General features: G+C 35.0%; 1 protein-coding gene across 5 annotated transcripts in view; it reads left to right on the top strand.

The window, feature by feature from the left end:
• The window catches only part of RIMS2 (regulating synaptic membrane exocytosis 2), a 487,588-nt gene that overhangs the window by 244,501 nt on the left and 220,248 nt on the right, over window positions 1–22,839 (top strand). For 4 of the 5 annotated variants that reach the window (XM_010577010.1, XM_010577008.1, XM_010577012.1 and 1 more), the window contains 4 exons: window positions 14,287–14,354; window positions 15,813–15,932; window positions 17,790–17,889; window positions 18,678–18,801. In XM_010577010.1, coding sequence (XP_010575312.1) covers window positions 14,287–14,354; window positions 15,813–15,932; window positions 17,790–17,889; window positions 18,678–18,801 — 412 coding nt within the window. Of the gene's footprint in view, window positions 1–14,286; window positions 14,355–14,471; window positions 14,681–15,812; window positions 15,933–17,789; window positions 17,890–18,677; window positions 18,802–22,839 lie in introns of all 5 variants that reach the window. The other variant, XM_010577011.1, reaches the window with a different exon arrangement.

Here is a 22,839-nt window from a genome sequence, read left to right as displayed (position 1 = left end):
TAACTCATAACCTATGGCTTAGAGGAAGGTGTTGACTGACGTGCTTCCATGTCTTGTTCAGAGCCACGTAAAATTAAGTGTGAAAGCTGCAGCTGCCGGTGAGAGGACTACGGCATTGTCTGCAGTGTAATACTGGCTCAGGAACTTTTCTCATGGTTTGGTAAAGGTTGGGGCAACTGTTGTAGCTGAGTAAATTTATATCCAAAGTTGTCTTTCACTAGCATTGCATTCACCTATTTATTTAGCTCCCATGTCTGATTACATGATGTTGATAGCATGTGACAGAGTTTTTGGAGATGAGAAAAGATTTTATGGTTGTAAAGGACACTTTAGTAAAAGACTGTGAAGGGTCCTATTGAACTCCTTCTATTCTCTATAGGAATAGGCAAACTCCTACTAAGTTCTTGGTGTGTGCAGTACCTGGAATTAAAGAAAAAGTGCAGTAAGTTTTTAACCTTTCCCCCATTGGGACACTCTTACGCTTGGAAATATATGAAGGCCAGGGAGTAGGGGATTTTTGTATTATCACCCTTTGTTGCTTCTGACTTTAGTAAAAGAAATAACAAATTGCTTATTATACTCTGCTTATAAAAGAAAGGATGTTGTAAAAACAAACAAAAAAGAAAATTATAAGAAACTGATCTTAAGAACACAGTCATATATGAAATGTGAAAGCCATTTTTTTTCATAAGTTCTCATTTGAAAGCAACAAGGAAAAAGAAAAGATGCTGAATTGTGGCAGAGAAGCAGTTAAATTCTATAACTGTTTTCATTGAGACATGTAGTTTGCCAAAGTTGTTATTCCCAAAGCATATCATACTTGCCAGTTCTTTATCGGATTTGACAGAGGATGATCTAAAAAAAAATAGGCAGGAAGAGCAATGTCACCCTAAAAAGTCATTAACTGCTTGTGTTGTTTACAGTGTATGGCTATGAGCATAGCCAATCCTATGTTTGCAAAACCTGTGGTATCTCTTTATTTCAGCAAATCAACTCTAGAAATGGGAATTACAAATCACAGTCCATTATGAAATGTATAGTAATAAATGTTAGTAGTGTGAGTATTTGTATTTGCAGTATTACTACTCAAGATTTCATTTTAAGCTAATTTTATTTTCTTTTGATAGATACAAAGAGCCCAAATTTACTTGCATAATAGTAAGCAAAATCAGAATACTACTGAGGTTAAAATTATTTCTAATCACAGTAAAATAAGTAAAATATTATCACAGACTTTTAAAAAATGTAAATTTTTAAAAAATCAATATTCTAGAAATAATAAATTTATTATTTTATAGCTTATTCAAGGCTTTGCTTTTTTAAAAAACCTTGACGTGGGCAAGGACTGCAGGTCTCACAGCACAGCAAAGGTGCTTTATGGTATTTTGTCTGTGCTGAGCAGACACAGGCAGAAAAGAAGAGTGTTTTGGGGAATTCTAAGAAAAATTTGCTGAGCAGTCTTTCAAGGGACTATTGGGTGCCTTTCCAAGTGTTCACTGCCAGATTTAAATCAGGACAATGATCCTTCTGTTGTTTACAAGTCAGCTGGCCATATCTGTTAAGGTCATTGTGATGACACCTGTGCCAGCTGGATCCCACAACTCTTTCTTTTCATATCTGAGTCCTGTACAGAGATATCAGGAATGCATGATGAGGAAAAGAGGCAGCCTCTGACCTGCTTTCCTCACCTTCACCATAAAAGGCAACAGAAATATCTTCCTTAATGGTAATATTTGAATAATGGGAATACCCTGGAACTTAATTTCAGCAGGTTTCGACACTTTTAATTTAAAATTTAAAAAAAAATGTTTATGTAATTTTCGTATTTCTTGTTATGATTCCCCATCAAAGGCTTTCAGTTTTATTCTCCACAGAGATAAACAAGTAGTTCATGAATGAAATGCACGTCTCTGAAGAGGACAGGCGATGGGGAGAACATGATGCATTTGCTGCTAGTTTTTAGGTAGTAGCAGGTTAGTATAACAGCAGTTTATCTGAAGATAAAACTGATGTGGAGAGTCACAAGGCAAATGTGAAAAGTCTTTTATTTGAGGGGTTGTGTTAATCTTTATTGTCAAGTAAGGTGCATACCTAAGGAAATAAGCAACTGAAGCAAGGGAGAAGAGGATGTTTTGAAAATGGCTGCACCACAACTGTCTTACACAATTCTATCTGAAGTCACTTGGTGGCTTTTGAAGCATTTTGCTTTGTTATTCTTGATATATTTGTAACAAGAATGAGTTATTAACATCATTTGGAGCAGTATAGTTTCAGTGTTTACATCAGAAATGTGCAACTTCTGTTCTGTGAATATAGTTCTACCTGGAGAAGAGAGTGGTGGTCCAGGCTCATCTACACTACTTGTTTGCTTCTGAAAAACTCTTTTGGTGTAAGCTACACAAGTTACACTGGCTGAAGGACTGCTTTGTGCAATGAGTCTCCATAATGTAGGACCTGGTCCAATTGATGAGATGAAATTCTGTGCTGTTTTTGCAGGCATTAAGTACTATGACTTTTTTCTCCTCTCATCTCAACTTTACAGAAATTTAAAGGTGAACAAGTGGATGTGAGGGAATTTTCCTTAAAAAGTAATGAAAAATACTGACCTTTTGCTTAAACTCATGCTGGTAATTTTTAGCCTCAGGAGATATATTTTTGGATAATTGTGATCATATAAAAACAGGAGACTGAGATTAAATCCCTTATGTAACTTTTATTACAGCTTTAGCTACCATGAAGGCTATAATTATGGGAGTAGTTCTTGTTGACTGCGGAAAGGTCCCTGAGCAACATGCTTATTTATGTATTCAGCTAAATGAAATAATTGCAGAGCTAACAGCATCTAACTATTCTTTCATGGACCTTCTTCCATTGTTCTGTATTGTTTTGAAATGATGAAGAGACTGAAAATTACAATTAAGAAATCTACTTTTTTTTGGTTAGGATTCAAAATTAATTTTGGAATGTGAACGTATCTCTCTCTCTTCTCTCTGACTTTAACAATCTTACCCTTGTATGTCTACAGTTTACTAACCATATTGGTTCTTTTTGAAGAACATCCTTAGACAATTTTTATTCAAAGGAGGTTTCCATCCAGTTTGTATACATAGACATGAGCAGTCCTGGATAGATGTTGGGAAGAGGAATTTTTTTTGTTTTAAACATATAATAAAATTTAATGCTTGTTTGGTAAATAGATTTTAATAAATTCTTGTCCTTTTCTAAGCATGAGTATAATAGATCTAGGAAAAGGCAGAACTACAACCCTAGAAATTATTGAAGAAAAATCAAGTCCCATATTTCTCAAGTTTGGCACTGAAAATTGTTGGGACTATTTCACAGTTTTTACTTCTATGTCTGTATATCAGGAGCTCATTTTAAAAGGAGGTAATTGTAGCATCCACTTCCTTTCATTATGCAGACAGGCAACAAACAAAAATTCCTTGAATTTAATCCCGACTCCTGCAGAACTAACATAGTCTGAGAGCACCAGAGAAATACTCTCAGGAGAGAAATAATTTTGTATTTAGGTCTGCATTCAGATTATGTTCAGTAACTAATGAAAGGGGTCATTAAGTGAAGAAACAAAGATATTGATTAGTTACTTATTTAATCTACATTGTTTGTTCTGTGCATAGAAGATGATTGTGGTCCTGGGGGATGGGGGGAGTTTGCCATCATATTATGAAAAATTATACATTAATACATTTTCATAGGGACTAAATTAATGCTCCATGGCAAACTTAAGTCTCATATCATTCTTGCCTTCTGAATTTTTCATTTTGCAACCTAACCTTCCTCTTAACGTAACACGTAAGTGAATTTTCCTGCATGTTTATATGTATATATAAACATATATAGGCACAAAATAAGGTTGATGGTGATAAGGTGTCTTAAAAACCAGCCACGGTCGTTGGTATTTTATTTTTGCACATCTGTTCTTTAAACTGTAAACTAGGTATAACAGATCATTGCTCTAAACTAATTTGATTATATAGTAACACACTGTAATGTCTGTGCATAGAAGGTATGAAACTAAATTAGCTGATTATGATTGTTACTTCTGGAATCCACTGGAGTTTCTTTTTCAGGTTTTCTGTTCCTCTTTAAGGAGGTAATTGATTTCCTTCAGTGAAGATGGTTTGACAGAAATAACATATAACCAAACTCAAAACAATAGGTGTTTTTACATATACCAAATTACTTTCTTCATTGTGACTATTAAAGGGGAGATCAATAGTTAGTGATCCAATTACTAGTTTACAGAGGCTTTTATTGCAGTGTCAAGGTGGTGAAAAACCCTCTCGCACTGATTTTTTTGCTGTCACTCCAGCTTAATGAATCAGCAGATGCACTGCATATTTCTAGACCGTTTACAGTATGTGTGCTGCCAGGGATGGATGATACTTCGCATTTACTGCTGTGATTAAGCTCTTGTTTCTTAAATAAAAACATTTTAACAGTGAAGTGAGTCTATGTTGTGTCTGCTGCAGTTTAGAAATTGGTTTTGAGAAGGTAGCAGGTTGAATTAGTTAAAAATTACACTTGTTTAGACAATCAGAAAAGCTATTATTCGTATTCCACATGTGAAATGTTAGATCAGCTTTAAAGAAAAAAACTTATATGATTTGTATTGAAATACTGTATTCCTTGTTATAAATAGTTTAATTTTAAACTGGTGGCATATACCACAGTAGTTGTATTTCCCTCTTGATTGCTAGGTAGAATTTCAAAATTTGCCTATGGCTTTCTGCATAATGCAAACTGAGAATTACAGACAAGAAAATAAGTCATTTTAACTCCTGGTGGTGGTTTGCTGTTCAAAATGTCTTGTTGTTGAAGTATGTAATACAGAAGATTTTGTTTTTAAGGTTATTCTTATTTCTATTCTAAAATGTGTGTTTCCTCATTGGTGATCAAGACACTTGAAGTGAATTTAGAGTCCTTTTCTGTGCCCACTGGGAGCTTGTAATAAATTATTGGGAATACCATGCTCAAAAATGTGGACTGGACCTTTTTTGCATTACCCCTTCCCTCCAGCTGTCCTTATAGGACAACAGCTATGTCCTAGGGTAAAAGTGAAGGATATTTTTTCCTCCCACACAAAACCTAATAACTGAACAGAAAAATGCAACGGTGAACTGGAACCTAGATATTGGTTTGGTTATTTTATAAGATTGTTTCACTTCAAAATTTTAAATATTTCTTTTTTTAAACAATATTTTATTTTTATTGTATTAGTCTATTAGATACACAGATACATTATTTGTTTATTGGTTATCTTGTACTGCAAATCACAAGATGAGTATTTCTTAATATCACTTTTTGATAGCAAGATGTCAGTGATCCTGACTGGAAGTAGTGGAGAGAAAGGAAAAACATGTAATCAATGAAACAACTGGCTGATCCTCAATCATGGGTGGCTTTTGGGCTGATGATGGAAATTGATTCTAGATAATGATGTGCCTATGATAGGAGGCATCTCTATTTTAGTAGTGTCTCCTTTCATTAGGATTATGTCTGTGACTTTGGGGATAAAAATATAGAAAGCTATTATGCATTAATATATTTATGTTTCTTTAAAACGAAGCTAAGATTTTCCTTTCCTTCCTGACATGTTCTCTGTTTCAGCATTACTTATGGTTGATTTTTCTCTTGATGAAATTAATACAGCTCTGTCATAAGTACAACGAAATGCTCAGTTTATGTTCTTGTTTGTGAATTTGACATCACCTCTCATAAAGAATCCATTCCCTTGCTGTCTTTCATGGTCTCCTGTGTCTTCACTTTGTAAATTTGAGGCTTACTTAGTAATTAAGATATACTGATTCCAAGTAGCTTTGGGTTATTTTCTGTAATAATTAGTGTTGACATCAAAGCACTAAGGCTTGAAAGTAAGTGAGTACACAATATAGGGGGTTAGTTTTTCTGTATTTTTTTCTGTTGCTAGTAAGTATGAGAAGGATCAATGCATATGTATACATGTTGATAAAATAAATACATATTTTTACTACTTGCATTGGCTTTAGCTGTTCTAGTAGTCTTAAATGTATTATTTGAAGAAAACATTGGTATAGACTCCGTGTCAGCAGATGCCCATTTCTAAAAGAAGTTCAAATGCACCTGGTTAAACACTGCCTCTCAAAGGTAGAGAGCTCATATGTCTGTCCAAAATATCCAAATAGAAATAGGTTCACATTTAGGATTCAGTGCATGTGCAGTAAATCCTAGGCCCCTGAGACTTCCAGATGCCAGGCAGCCTTGTTGGAGCTACTCTGACAGTCATTTTGCCAAAGTCACAACTTCAGGATGTATGAAGAGTGTATATCTGTGGAAAGCTGAATACAGGGTAAGCCAGCACAAAGTGAACTGGATAAGTAAATATGTTTACTAATGCTAAATAGAGTTTTCCTGAAGCTACTTATTTCTTCAGTTTAACCAAGCCTCCTTTTGTGAGTGTAAATAAAATGGTAATGAAAAGAAAAATCTAACAGAAATAGGTATCACGAGCACACAAGACCCAAACCTGTTTCTTAAACATTGCAGCTGTTACTCACAAATTTTCATAGTGCTCCAATTATAAACTGCATTCTCTTCCAGGATGCTATAAGGCTCATTTCCAATGAGTTCGTCAGGTTTTACTGTTCCCTTGCTGTTGGCAGCAAGGCAGTTGAATTTGCCTGGACTATTTTAAAAGTCTGAAGAAGGAATTTGTTGTGCATGTGCAAATCGGTTCCTAGTTGTGCAGCAGCTCCAACATGTCATAGAACCATTGGATCTTCTATGCTTGTATGACAGAACTGTGCTTCTTAGCATTTGTTTTCTAAGGTGACTCATTTTTCTGAGCCAGCATTTTGGCAAACATAGGGTTTTTTTCTCATCTTCCAGCCACCAGTTAATTCTTGTGTGCATTATATCCAAGAGCTTGTTAACTTCAGTAGACTAGTCTGTGAAGAGAGGTAGGCTCATTCAGGACACCTAACTAGGCTATCTACTTTTAGTTGACGGGAATATCATCACAGTGTTAGAGAAGACTGAGCTGCTGGAACAAGGGCCAGATAGGGGATTCTTTAATAGTATTAATAGGTTTTATTCTCCCCTGCATTACTAATAGTGTTTGTTTCCTCTTTAAACAGGTCCCTCATTCAGGTATAGGCAAGGTGATATTGCTGATAATGGTTCCAAGCCTGAGACAGTGAAGAACTTGCAATGAAGCTGTCAGTTGGAACCCTAGGGTGGAGGGATGCATGGTAATGACAGATAAGCAAGTTAGATGTGTGAGGTCAGCCCATGAACATATGTATGGTCTTTGCGGATGTGAAGAGGGAAGAAAAAGGCATATCCTGTAAGAAGGGACTGAAAATTTAGACTATTTAGAATAATAATAAAAAAGTAGCAAATTGCTTTTAATTACTTACTACTGGGCATGATCCAGAAATACTGTCCTATCTAAGCTTTCCAAAGTGTGTTTTCCTTTGTATTCTGCTGAAGGAATTTCCTTTTCCAGGCATAAGCTCAAAACTTCCTACAGAGAGAAGAGAAGGAAGAAGTGGAAAAGTGAAAATGCCAGAAGTAGGGTCAAAAGTGTAATCTGGAATAAATATCTTCCTAAAACAGTCTTAAAGACAATCACACAAGAGAGAAATCCATAGGATATCATGCTTAATTAGTTCCAGTTTTCCTCGATCTTATTATAAATAGAGTAGCAGGGAACACGACAAAGGTGTGAAAATCTGAGAAACTTGAATATTAAGAAGATATCAGCTGGCAGTGGTGAACTGAGTCCCCATTATAAATTGTCACATATGGAAAGTCATTGGCCCATGTATTAAGGATGTAGTATGCATTCAGCATGCTCTATGTAGTCAGGTAGATTTCACAGCTTGAAGAATTTAAAGTTATATGACCTGTCCTTTTTGACAGTGAGATTTGAATTTGAGGAAATGCTCTTGTTTTACTTGGTTCAAAGCAAGATGATGTTTTTAATTTACCAAGGGAAGAACTTTCTGGTTTAGATAGATCTTGGTTTAGATAGAAAGGGTGTGGGTCATCCATATATCCTATGTGAAGGTTTTGTGCACCTCAGAGCATCTAAAATGACTCTGTATGTTAGAAGAGCCAATTAAATTGAGCATCTTATGTCTAAACTGTTTAGAAGATAAATGGTTTTGAACTTGACCATGAACTTGGACAACACTCAAGAAAGAGCAGACACATACTGTGTAGGTTAGATTCAAATTACTTAGTGACTTTTAAAAGATACTTAACTACCATATTTCTCGGTGGGAAAGCTGTTCTAAAAAGCAAAAAAATACATAATCAAACATTAAAATGTAAGGGGAATGGAAACGTACTGGAATTCTTTTAAATATACACTGTCATTCAAGGTTCCCGTTGCTGTGGGTTCCTGGGTGGAGAAGAAGAAAATCTTATCCTCTGCCTATTTGGTCTTGGCTAAAGAAAATGAGCAAAACATGCTAAACATCAGTAAGCTTACAAAGGTTTCAGCTTAACACCATTTATACAGAAAGGCTAGGTCACTGATGTGATTTTTCTCCCAACCTGATTTGACCATGTTCCATATACACATAGAGCTTACTGACATTAATAAGAGCAGACCTCACATATGTCCTTTCTTGTATCCAGCTGCACTCTTGAACTCGTGAGGCATCTGAATGCTGTTATAACGACATTAGCTAAGATTGTATCTTGCTTAGTAATATATTAGTTCCTATTTCCATGAAAGATGGCTTTGAAATTATAGCTTATATAATTTGTCAATGAGGTGACATTTTTTCCTGAGTCCTTTCTGCTGCACACCATAAATGCACATATTCTCAATAATAAAGCATCTGCAATTGTGGAAGAAAAATATCTAAGAGACTACCGAGTGCTTTCTCTGGTAGTCAGAATTAAAACTACAGTGTCTTTGTTACAGAAAGATTATGGTTTAACGATTTTTCTTGCAGGGAAACAAAGAACTATGTGTCTTACATGTATTACTTTTAATTTTACAAGATTTCACAAATCATTTACCCAGTGAAGATTTTAATATTTATAGAACTTGCACTGAAAAATTTATGTCCAGTGATTTTATCGAGTCATTCATTTTACCTCAAAAAAGCATGGGTATACTAAGCAATACATGTCTCTCATAGAAATGTGATACACTACAGGGCTTCCAGACAGTCATCCTGGCTATATTTTTATAAATTTAAATATTTTATTAATAACAGTTTGATTGCATTTTATTAACTTTTATAGTATTTAGACCTGTCATTTAGATGACTTAATACAGTGTTAAGGGCAAAATCTAGATGATCTACAAGGGCTTTATAATTTCTAATTTCTATGACAATTTTTTTGAAACATACAGCTACATATTTTAATGGAAAAAAGAGTACAGATATGAACAAAGCAGTCTGTGGATGGAGTTGTTGCTTATTTTCTTATCATTTTAATTTTAGAATAATCAGTATTTACTGTGAGACACAACTAAATTAAAAAGAAAGTCAGCTTTCTACATGTTGACTGAAAAGGAGAGGGGAAAATAGTAGAGCAAGAAGCAGGAGTACTTTGATCTGGCGCAGGCTCAACTTTGCATGAGTTCCTCTGTGCAGGTTTAGGTTCAGGGCTTACCATTTGATAAAGAGTTATCTGTTGCTGCAAAATAACTGGATCTTTTAAAATGCAAGTAATTTCTATGTGCTAATGCCTTGGCTATGCTGGGCTAAATGTGTCTAATCTTGGACACATATAGTAATACATGGGTGAAAGGACTCTTGGAAACTTTTTTACTAAGCAGGAATCAGTTACGCTAGCAGCTGAGCCGCGGACCTATGTTTAAAGACTTGAACACAGAAACTGGTCCAAAGATCCTTTTAGTCACCATTGCTAAGGTGAAGAGTGAAAAAGAGGGTATATGATACTGTCGTGGTTTAACCCCAGCCAGCAACTAAGCACCATGCAGCCGCTCATTCACTCCACCCTGACCCTGTGGCATGGGGGAGAGAATTGGAAAAAAAAGTAAAACTTGTGGGTTGATATAAGAACAGTTTACTAGAACAGAAAGGAAGAGACTAATAATGATAGTAATAACAATAATGAAGTTACAATAATAATAGTAAAAGGATTGGAATATACAAGTGATGCACAATGCAATTGCTCACCACTCACTGACTGATGCCCAATTAGTTCCCGAGCAGCCATCCTCCCCCAGGCCAACTCCCCCCAGTTTATATACTGGACATGACATCACATGGTATGGAATACCCCTTTGGCCAGTTTGGGTCAGCTGCCCTGGCTGTGTCCTGTGCCAACTTCTTGTGCCCCTCCAGCCTTCTTGCTGGCTGGGCGTGAGAAGCTGAAAAACCCTTGACTTAGTCTAAACACTACTTAGCAACAACTGAAAACATCTGTGTGTTATCAACATTCTTCTCATACTGAACCCAAGACATAACACTATACCAGCTACTGGGAAGACAATTAACTCTATCCCCGCCAAAACTGGGACAGATACCCTGTTCAAATGACATATTAAAAGGAATATCTGCTATTTCTAATTGTATAAAATCAGTCCAGTAGACTTGCCTTCCATGAGAGCTTGAAAAGTCCCGAGCCCTTTCTGTGATAATTTTGGTATTTTCTTGTGTATGTAAACAAATAGTTGAGACCGTGTCAAAATAGTAGTTTAGGGTAGCAGGATCCTCCTGATGAAAAGATGATGACCGTCTGAATGAGCCCCTGAGACCTCCTTTATAAGCAGTGGAGGAGAAATAGGACATTTTGGATATGACAAAGGTATGATTTACCTCACCTGGAAGTACATGTCTAAACCAGGTCAAACAAACCACACCTTAAAAAGATCTGTTTCCTTTCACTGATTGTTAAAGGAACATAGGCTGATTAATTCAGATGTACAGTTCTGTAAAATGAATATCCAAAGTTTGGGTAAAAGGATTAGAGGTTCCTATATTCAGTATATTTGAGAGTTGGCTGTAAAATTTCTCTAACAGGATGTAAAAAGACTTACCTTAAGATAATTTTTTTCCCCTGAAAGCAGAGAGGAATTGGAAGTTATATAGTAGGAAAATAACCAATGTATTTTACTTTTACTGGAAAGTTTTTAAAATTTTAAGTTATCACTCAATAAGTTATCATGCTCAATAACTTAAGTAATATGTGATATCACATATTATTGTATGCATTAATGTATGTAGATAACTATTTTGGATAGCTCTATTTAAAAAAAAAGGATCCAGAATTTCTTTCTCTAACTGAAAGTCAGTGTGTATGTTTCAAATGTGGGTGTGCACATGCCAGAATGTTAGAGCCTAACACTGCTCAACATTTGCTCATATAAACACCTATAGGATGAACTTATATACGTACAGCACATCTGTACTGTAAAGCACAGTTACTGTAAAGCTAATTTAATTTCTGTCTTTGAGTGTGTACCTATATGCACATATTGTGGACATGCGAGTAGCAAGTGAAGATTAGACCAGTTTTTGGTGACTAGGTATATGCACATTTGCAGTGGGAATATGCATATGGTCAGTACATCTCAGGGGCCTCAAATTTTCAATAACTTACTTTCCCATTTTTAAGAGGTTATTTTCTATGTAGACACACAAGTGAAAGTTCAGCTTGATAGGAATCCTTGCTCTTGATAAGCTCATACAAAAATGTATAATTGATATGGGAAAAGGCATGAATAGTAGAGCTGGCAAAGCCATGATGGGTTTCATAAAGTACAGGTAAACTGCTTTATGAAACACTGTGGAACAGCAAGGACATAATAGCTATACTCCTGGATTCCTTTCTGGTGACTTTTGGATTATAAGTGATAGTCGAGATTGTTGCTGAGAATTTTAAAGGCTTAAAAAATGGCCAGGAATTTGCAGTGGTAGATTCTTAATGCCTAATATCTACATTTAAATTTAGTCATTTCAATGAAAATACACCATTTCTCAGAAATAGTCAGGAATTGGAATCGGTGAGAATGAACAGTTTTAACTGCTCTGCTTATAAAGCCCATTACATTTCAGTGCTCTGCTCCTAGAATTAGATACCAAATTATAGGGAACCAAATTACAACTTTTTTAGTTAGACTGGTTTTGGGTACAGCAGTTGTATTGATGACACAGAAAATAATTGCTGGTAAAAAACAGTATGGGCTCATGTGCCTTTAGTTCATGCAATTAGAGCTGAGAAGTCATCATCACTGTAATGAGATGAGTTTTTCTCACTTAAGATTCATTTTTAAATGTATTTTAAAACCAGGATTTGTGAATAGGCAATATGTAGACTGGAACTCTTACTATCTTCTGGATAGCTCTAAATGTATATTTATGCAGTAAAGGCTAGACCTTCATGAGCTCACTGATGATTTCACTCAGCTCCCCTGAAGCAATGTCTTTGGAGGCCAAGGTAAGACAGCACTGGAAATTCCATGGCAGAAGTACCTTTTGCAAAATGTTATTAGCTTTCAGAAGAATATTTCTTTTCCCTTTAGCGGGATAGCCACACTTTTATCTGTAATATAGTCAAGATGTTAACAGTCATGAGAAAGCAGTTTTGGTGAGAATTTCCCATTTTAAAATGTTATCTTCCTTTCAAGAATCAAGAAACACAGTTAATACATTTACAGCAGGCCTATTTACTACTTAGAAAATATGAATGAATTAAAGCTTCAAAATCATTTTATGAGGTCCCTTTAGCACTGTTTTTGTGAAATCAAAGGATATTTAATATGCTACAATGTTTCTGTAAAATGTAAGGGACTAAGTTCAAAGTGTCTTTTTGTAAAGAAAACCTTCATATTCTGTACATTTCCTTCTTTAAAATGAAAATGAGGCTTGATTTTTTTTTCCATATAGCATATGCAAGTCTATATATTAGGAGAAAAACAAGTGAAAAGAGATCATTTTTCTCATTGTACATAATATCCCTCTGAGGAGACCATATTTTACTTTTTTAAATCATGTATTAGCTTTTTGTCACGTAGTTTTATGGGGCTGTATCTTCACATCCTCTCTGTAAGGTTTTCTAGACAAATGCTAAGACTGTGATTAGACCTATTAGTTATATTTCACCAACTTACTGATGTAGTTTCAGAGGAATAAGTTGAGCAATGTCAAAGCAGGATCTGAAGTAATGGAAATAATACAAAAATGTTGTTTGCGGTCTGTGCTAAAAAGAGCAGAACTACTTTTGTTTAGTGTTCTTTTGGTCATGTAGTTAAACAGAAAAGTCAACATTTTTTCCTGCATACAACAGTATCAAAATATTATGTAGCATGTAGTAACAAAATATTTTTCATGTGATATGTAGTAACAATGGTGAGAAAAAAAAGAGAGAGAGAAAAGTAATAACGCAAAATGTGTGGGCATAATTTACAACTTAAAGTACCTACATAAAAGAGAATGTTTTATTAAAATACATGAGTCATCCTCCAGTTCTATGGACAGCAGCATTAATTTAGACATTTCTTTAAAACTGTTTTTTAAACCTTTCTTCCTGCCATGTGTCTGCCATACAGTTAAATTCTGATTCTATAAAAGATATATATATTTTGTCAAAACCCTACATATTTATTCCCACTTATGAGGTATCTGTACTTACTAGAATTCTTCCTGATATTTAACCAATAGACATTTCTCTGGGAATTTCAAGCAAAGTTAATATGCTTTTTATTCTAAAAATAGTTTCTATATTTGTTTTTCTTATCAGTGTATCATATTTACCAGATCATTTAACCTTCCTTAAAACATCATCTACTATACAGCTGAATATAAATACCATTGTTTTAAGTATTTTATTGAAGTGATTAGAATAAATACTAGCTTGTGTTAGAAAAGCAAAGAAATATGTTCCTTAAGACATAACTGTTTCTTTAGATTATGCTGAAAACTTATTCCATATTCAAATGCTTTCCTTTCTGAAAATTCTGTTAGGAATACAATACAATTTGCCTTTTCATTTAATTTACTGTAAGTAATTTTATAGGAACAGTTAAAAACTCTAAAGCAATGATGCTTTACACTCTACATAATTTTATGCACACATAGACACACACAAATGTACCTCCTTCCTCACTGTATTTCATATTCCATGTACTCTGTTGTTGGATCCTTAACTTTTTCTTGGAAGCACTTTGCAAGTCCTGCTAGCTGAGGTTATGAATTGGATAGGATAATCAGAAGTCTTTACAACTTTACTGTATCTTTGTCTGTCCTTTCACCTTTCCTTTACTGCACTATCTTGTTTGTCTGATTCTCGCAGGAGACATGGATTACAACTGGTTGGACCATACGTCTTGGCATAGCAGTGAGGCATCCCCAATGTCTTTGGTGAGACATGTGGAGCCTTACCATTTAGTTTCCTTTATCATTTCACATTTCCTTTGTTTTATTTACACTTTTGCATGTTTTCTTTTTTGTATTCTTTTTTTTATCCCACACCTATAGGGGACAGTCAAAGGGGAAAAAGAAAAACTAGTGAGCAGGCAGTTTTGTCGGATTCTAACACCTTATCCGAGAGGCAAAAGAAAATGGTGTGCTTTGGTGGCCACTCTTTGGAAGAGGACTTGGAATGGTCTGAGCCTCAGATAAAAGACTCTGGGGTAGATACGTGTAGTAGCACAACTCTAAACGAGGAACATAGCCATAGCGAGAAGGTACTGAGTTATGGAGCCTGCATTTTAACCTGCTCATTTGGTCTTTGTTTGCTCTCTGTCACTCATTAAAATAGTGCATAAAATAAAAGATAGGGTGTTTCTAGAGACAATGTAGCATTTCTTAAGGTGCAGAAAAGAAAAACAAATGAAAAGTCTCTGCATGCTTGCAGCTTTTACTGTTTGGCAGCCTGAGAAAAAAATTGAGAGGCATAAAGGAATGTTGTTCATATGGTTGCATAATAGCATATCATGGTATTACCTTCAAGTATAAAGTAATTAACAATAAGGATTCTACTGATTGGCTTATTTGATTTACTATGTTCAAACTCCTGGGGCTGAAATTAAATTAATAGTTTAAACCCCAGGTGAAAAAGGGAGAAAATTGGGTCTCTCTGCACAGAAAAGTTGTTTTTCTTTTTTCCCTTTCACTGTCATGGTTGTTCTTTTGTTTTGTTGCCATGCCATTTTTGTGCAGTATTGTGCAGAATTAAAGGCTTTGCCATCTGCTTTGGTATTTTTTATTTTTGCTTTCTCTTTGGTGGAGATTATGATAAATCTTTTTAGAGTTATTAGTTGTAATGGGAGCAGATTTGTCTGTGCCTGCTAATTTTGCATGAAATAGAGCATGAAATAGTATTTTTCTGTGAAAAAGTGCTATGATTACACAAAATAAAATGTAAAAATTTTATTAATTATGCCAATATACAAGGATAACTGTGCCCATGTATAGTAACGGAATAATAATGTTCACTTTAACTATGCTTCATATGTGAAGTAATTATTCCAAAAAGCAAACAATACATTTAAATAGAGTAATGACTATACCTTTTAATGTATTCTATAATTTTTAATGTACTACTACTGAGAGAGAGTAAAACACTGAAAAAGTTTGTCAGTCTAAGAGAAAACTGACATGTTGGAATAGTGGAAAAAGAAGAAATGTCTCACATCAAATTTCTGTTTTGAGTTAAACTTCTTATTCAGTATTACTCTTATACTAGACCATTAAATATTAGTGTAATCATAATACTTTCATGGTATTTTAAAAATATATCAGGAAATGAAAAGTATTACTGAAATATTTTTCTTTAAAATCCTATTCACTGTATTTTCCATTAACACCATATGATAGCATCCAGTAACTTGGCAACCATCCAAAGATGGAGACCGTCTCATTGGTCGGATTTTGTTAAATAAACGACTAAAAGATGGAAGTGTGCCTAGAGACTCAGGAGCAATGCTTGGATTGAAGGTTGGTAATGAATAATTTTGGAACTAATAATTCTTTCAGTTAAACTAGGTATGTTTATAATGAAAGTATTCTCATGTTATATGGTGTATGCATACCAATATCTATAATGCCTTATCATTCTCAAAATTACAATATAGAGCCATTTTATATTCAATTACCAAGATTAATCTTAGGGGGGTCCCTGACAGGCTCAAAAAATTCTTTTTTTCTGAAAGACTAGACATGTTTTCACAAGTTTGCTGAGAATTTCTGCTCTGCAAGGGTACTAATTGCATCCTTGCTGGGCAAGCCAAGCCCTGGCTGCTTTCTTCAATATTGAGCATTGCACCATGGTATAACTTCTGTTCCCCAAAAGAGGGGGGAAATGTGAAAAATAAATTATCTCTTTTGAAGATCTGGGAGACATCTGGAAGTTAAGGACATTTTAATCCAGAGCAGAGTCTGCCAATAGAAGAGCCTGTTTCTGGATTTTTTCCCCTCTGATTGTTTGGTTTGCTACGTTTTAAATACACAAGACAGAAAATTATTTAATATTTATTTTATATTATCACAAAGTAATGTGTTTGCATCTTTTTTGTGATGCAGTACTCTTCAAACACATTATGAAGCTATTTTTAGCTCATATCTTGATCTCATTTTCATGTGATATTATTATTTGTAGTTCCAGCAATACTAGTACAAGAATGAGAATGAATTATACACAGTAAAAGAAATAAGCATGTATTTATTTTGATTCAACATCCTTGTTGTGAGAAATCGTTAAGAAGTTTGATTAATTCTCCATTCTTTATTTAGTGTGACACTGACTTCACTTTGGGTACACAAATTAGGCTATAGTCATGCACTGTAAGTAGGGATTAAGTCTGTGTAGTTACTTATACACTAACATGCTTTGCAAATTTTTGAATTTTTTATTTAATTGACAAACAGTTTTACTTTGAAGTCAGTGGAGAAGCCAGTTAAGCATCACTTTTGGTATGTGTGTTATTGTCTTAATGTCAGAAAATGCAAAAGAGGCTGACAGTGCCTAACAGTAGTATGAAGTACTTTTTGTTTAAACTTCTATGTTTAAAATTCTAAAATCTTCTATTGTAAAGATGAACTCTTCACTGAGATTCAAGAATAGTTTAGATTCAAGAGTAACTACTTTTTAATCTCAATAGACTTCTGAAAAGTGTGATTTTTCAGCAGTTATTCCTGACCTGAATTTTCAAATATTTATATTATTGAAAGTAACCTAAGCTGGATTTAGTATTACAAATTTTAAATTCCAATATGAAAACTGTTAAGAAAACTTAAGAATTTGAAGATTGTGCCGTTATAACCGATTCTGATATGTGAATCTCCTGATTGTAAGATAAATATTAAAGTCAAACCTGTTGAAGTTTCTTGTAGAGAAATCTTCAGTATGACAAGTATTTTCATCTGACTTGCCTAACCAAAGTGAATTTGATAAATTGAGGCGGTTGATGCTTAATGTGAACATCATGAGTTCTGTTACATTAATATATCTGTTTTCAGTTAAAAAGTATTGAAGTAAACAGTCTAATGACCAATACCTTACTTTTTTTTTGGGTGGTAATTTGTAACACAGTGAATACTATACATATATTTGCTAAAGTTTAAAAGCTTTAGCATTCTGTATTTGCATTGTGTTTAAATCACACAAATAGACGGAATAGGTACAAACATAACCTGTCATAGACAAAATTCTGTGGTGTTTTTTTTCAAATGTATCTGTCTTACCTGGGCTACCTGAAAAGCAAGGAAATAATCGAATTCTTCTTTCTGTTGTGAGAACATTTAAGTCATTTAAAGTAATTTTCATTCTATGAAAATGCTTCCTCTTTGAAACAGGTAGTAGGAGGTAAGATGACTGAATCAGGTCGACTCTGCGCATTTATCACCAAAGTTAAAAAAGGAAGCTTAGCTGATACAGTGGGGCATCTTAGACCAGGTATGTATCTACTATATATCTATACTGCTGAGTTGCTTTTCTGAAGGTGACAAGTGAGTGAGTTTAATTAGATGTTAAATCTTGTTAAACAGGTGTGATGAACTACTGCAGAGTTCAACCTGACATTCAATTTCTGGATTATTGACATTACTGCATTTGTGAAATATATAAATTCTCATGTAATATTTTAACATTTTTATTCATGGTTTTATACTCAAAATAATATTCCACTGATGTCCTGCCCAGTCATTTTGTGGTATATATTTTATTTAGAGCAAATCAAGCTATTACAAATGTGTGAACAGAACCAGCATGGCTAATGAACTACTTCTATCCCAACATGCAAACCATGGGTTGCTAGACTGGAGAATGTGCAAGAAATATTAACTATTTACATAAGAACTATCTGAACCTTAAATACTAAACTTGTAGAGGTAAATGGATCTTCAAAATAGTAAGTTGATGAGATACACTGTTTTAAAGATCTGCGTTTTCTAAAGAGCATGTTGGGATTTCTGTAAGCCACATCTGCCAACGCAAGTAAGAGCTGTATCTAATTCAGTAGGAGCCCTACTGATGATATTATTGTTTCACTGAACTTTACATATTTGAAGCTGAGCTGCAGAAAACCTTTAATACTCAGGATTTTCCTGTATGAAGTACTCCAAACTTGTTCTACAACACAGGTTTCACAACTCACTGAACTGGAAGTAGAATGGCTTAAATTGTCATTTTAAGTACAGTCCACAGCAGACTTCCTAAGCAGAGTGTTATTACTGAAATTATAGGTGATGAAGTATTAGAATGGAATGGAAGGCTACTACAAGGAGCCACCTTTGAGGAGGTGTATAACATCATTTTAGAATCCAAACCTGAGCCACAAGTGGAGCTTGTTGTTTCAAGACCAATAGGGTAAGTAATTTCATAAATTTTTGTATTAAATATGATTAAAATGTTGCTAAATTTCACTTGTAGGGCAGAGCATATCAAACAGATTCATAAACATTGTAAACAGTAAAACTGTACGCAAAATTCTGTAAAGCAAAAACATAGCTAGAGTGATAGATCACACCAGTAAGTAAAAAGAGCTGGTACGAAATTCAGTATTCTCTGAGTCCCAGGCATTATCTGCTAACATGGTAAAAAATAGGTTCCCTTCTGTGCTTGTTTAGTTGGTGATCCAGCCTATATAGGCTCTAAAACTGTAGTTATGCTCTTTATTGTTGCAATTCTTGACTCTTGATTTTAATTTCTCCATTCTCATTTTTATATAGTATATATAAAATAATATATTCATATTTGGTCTATGAACTGATGATGAACTCTATTTATTGAGTCTGCAGTGTAGAATTTTGCACAAAATACAGTATGCTAATGACATAATCAATATGCTTTGGAAAGTCTTGAATCCACATTCTCATCACCTTCATCTATGAAATCTATTAAATTATTGCTTGTTACCTAAAATGCTTGTTACCTGAATGAATAGCTACTCCCACTGTGTGGGACTTTTTCTTTGGTGCTTTCCATTGCCCAGTTTTCTTAACTTTCACACCTATCTCTGAATGTCTAAACTTAATTTTTTCTTGCATAACAATAGTTGCTTTGTTAAATTAGACTGTGAATACTTCCCCTTCTTCATCTGTTCTTTTTCTTCCAAGTTTCTACAGCCTACAGTCACATCCATCCCTTTTTTACTTCTCCATTGGAAGTTCCATAGCTGATCGCACCAGGGCTGTGAAGAGGGGGATGATTATCACTGAATTTGAAGATGCTTACAGTTGTTAAGAATTTTCTGTGTCCCCCCCCCCCGATTTTATTATGGTGTACATGATGCAACTGGACAGGGTGCTAGGTAATCTCATCTAGGCTCCCTTTTCCATGTGACATTGGACCAGATGGTCTTTCAAGTTGCCTTCCAGGCTGGGGTATTCTATGATTCTATAACTGTATATTAATAAATGTATTTATCCCTTTATTTTGTATAAGTTGCATACAATTATCTTACCTTTATACAAGAAAGCACAGGTAACATAACAACTTAAAATTAAGAAGTACTAAAAAAAATCTAGAACCATATAATCTGAGGATGGAATTTCATGGTTACCAGTTCAGCTATAGCAGCAACTTAATGTGTTTGATGCATCAGGAACTTAATGTGTAGGAACTTAATTTGGTTTGAGAATTTTAAACTAACTTGATAATAACAAAAACTGCTTTATCTTTTCAGTGAGATAAGAGGTTATCTCCTGAATACATACTGAATTGCAACCCCTTTAGGGTAAAAGCTGTATCATCTGTCCTATCCTTAAAAACCTTTCATAACTTGGGAGTTGTAGGTATAATAGTAATGCTAAGGGACAAAACTACATTACTAGAAGAATATAGTTTCAGAAAAGGAGGTTTCAAATTGATTTCATACAGGTGTAAGATCTTTCATAGTTTCTCTCAAACAGAAGTTTATAGCAAAAGTTTCAAGGAACTGCTCACGTCTTGAAAATATTCAATTTTTTTTTTCTTTCTGCATTCTCTTCAATGTGCAAAACCTCCTGTATTCTTTGTTGTGCTTTTATATTTACTGTCTGTTGTTTGCCTTCATTATCATCATGTCTTCTGTTATGTTACCATGTGCTCCACTTGCTGTCCCTAGAGCAGCTCATCTATAATTCTTTAAGGAAAGTGATGTGGGCTCTCAAGGTGCCTTCTTCAGCATTAACTGCTTGCCACATAGTCTGAAGAACTGAGCCAGATCAGGGCTAAAAAGGTTGTTCTGTGTACTTGATTCCCAGTGTCTTTTTGCAGTAGATGTAAAAGAGGGTTTTCCCCTCCCAAATTTCAGTTACTAATCTAAATGGGTTTATAACTGAAGTCTCAGTGATGAATACTTTCTGCAAGTTTGTAAGGTTTTAGATTCTGGTTAGATGTATATAACTCTTTGGATTTTGATATTGACAATATAACCTCAGAAATGTTTTTCATGGGATTTGAACTGATGAACTGGAAATACCATATTACCTTCTCAGTTTAGAAGATTTCAGGTGATAATCAAATGGACTATAGAAATTAATACCTTGCCCAAGGGAATGTAACACCATAGGTCTGTGTTCTGCCCCAGGGAATAAAGTTTCAATGTTTTTAAAATCATTAAAAGTTCAGATTTACCAGATGTCAGAAGCAATAATTAGAATAATTGATGCCCACTTGAAGGATTTCACTTTTGCATTGAAATATATCCTATTACTTATAAAGAGAGTCTCTTGATGTTCTCATGGCAACGCACTAATGCATGCCAAAAATCTTCAGACAGTTACTGGCAATTAACTTAGCTGAGAGAGAGAACCTGTTGTCACGTGCTGATATTCTGCATACCAAACCAAATTCTAGTAAACACAATTGTTAGTTCTTCTTCATTTTATTATGGGCTGTCTGCTATGAAAACTGAAGATGACAAGTTAAGCTGATAAAGGAAGTTAAAATGGAAAGCTCATTTAAAAAAAAAAAATCATACCATTTTGGCATGCAATTTATCACTTTTTCTATGTTAAAATAAAAATTGATGGCCAAGTTACTATTCTATGCGAGCTGGCTGTCTCTTATACACAAGAATTTGTCTATTTTCTGCTTTCTAATTCTCAGAAATAGTTACTTTAAAATACATGTTATTTTCATAGTTACTACTGTTTTGAATTTGGAAGGAATGATGCATTGTGTTTTATTAATTATTCTGTACAATCTGCTTGCAGTGGAACATATCTTAAAATGTAAAGAGATGCCTTAAACTACTTCTGCTTCTCCTACATCTGTTTATCTCAGTGAGAATTCCTTGTAAGAAATACCATTCCCACTACTGTGAAATACTGGGATCTGTATGCTTTAGGAACATAAATGATAGTGTTCAAAGCTTTCAAGTTTATTGTTTCAGCTATCCACAGAAAACTCATATTCAATCTGTTCACAATGATACATGCTTTCAAGGTTTGAATTTGTCTGAATTATTGGGTACTGTGCATCAGTTCACTTGGAAATATTCCTCAATCTGCTTAGTAAAACTATCTTTCTAGTGAGTCTTGAAAAAAGTTTGGAAACAGTATACCAAAAAGGAACTAGATAAGTTTTTTTTTTATATAGTACTGACTCTTTTTTTTTTTTTTTTTTTTATTGTATGAGACAGTAGATATCACTGAAAGCATTTTTAACTTCCCCTTCCTTTTCACATACCTTTGCGGTGGGTTGACCTTGGCTGGCCACTGAACACCCACCCAGCTGCTCTCTCCCTTCCCCTCCTCAGCAGAATAGGGGGAGAAAATAAGACGGAAAAGCTCAGGGGTCAAGATAGGGATGGGGAGGTCACTCAGTAATTACCATCATGGGCAAAACAGACTCGACTTGGGGAAGATTAATTTAATTTATTAGGAATTAATAAGAGAATAGGTTAGTGAGAAATAAAAACAAACCCCAAACTACCTTCCCCTCACCTCCCTTCTTCCCAGGCTCAAATTCACTCCCTTGTTGCTGGCTCTTCTACCCCCCCCCCCGCCCCGAGCAGGGCAGGGGGGTGGGGGAAGGGGGCTGCAGTCAGTCCTCCTCCCCCTCCTTCTGCTCTGACCTTGGTATCTGCAGGGATGCTCTCTCAAGTTTTTTTCTCACTCTTCTCTCTCACAGCTGCTGCACAGCTTTTTTTTACCCTTTCTGAAATACCTTGTCACGGAGGCACCACCACCCTGGCTGACAGGCTCAGCCATGCCCTGCGGTGGGTCTGTTGAGGTCGGTTGGAACCGGCTGGAACCGGCTCTGTCCAGCACAGGGCGGCCCCCGCCTCTCCTCACAGAACTGGCCCCTGCAGCCCCCACTGACAGCACCCGGGCATCTGCACTTAATGCAGCCTTGAAGAAACCAACTGCCCTGAAACACACATTATAATTCTAAATATTGTTCTTGCTGTGACTCAGA

Source organism: Haliaeetus leucocephalus, unplaced genomic scaffold (genome assembly GCF_000737465.1).
Source record: "Haliaeetus leucocephalus isolate CR32 unplaced genomic scaffold, Haliaeetus_leucocephalus-4.0 Scaffold555, whole genome shotgun sequence".
NCBI lineage: Eukaryota > Metazoa > Chordata > Aves > Accipitriformes > Accipitridae > Haliaeetus > Haliaeetus leucocephalus.
Note: the sequence above shows the minus strand (reverse complement) of the source record. Positions and strands in the feature narration are given on the sequence as shown.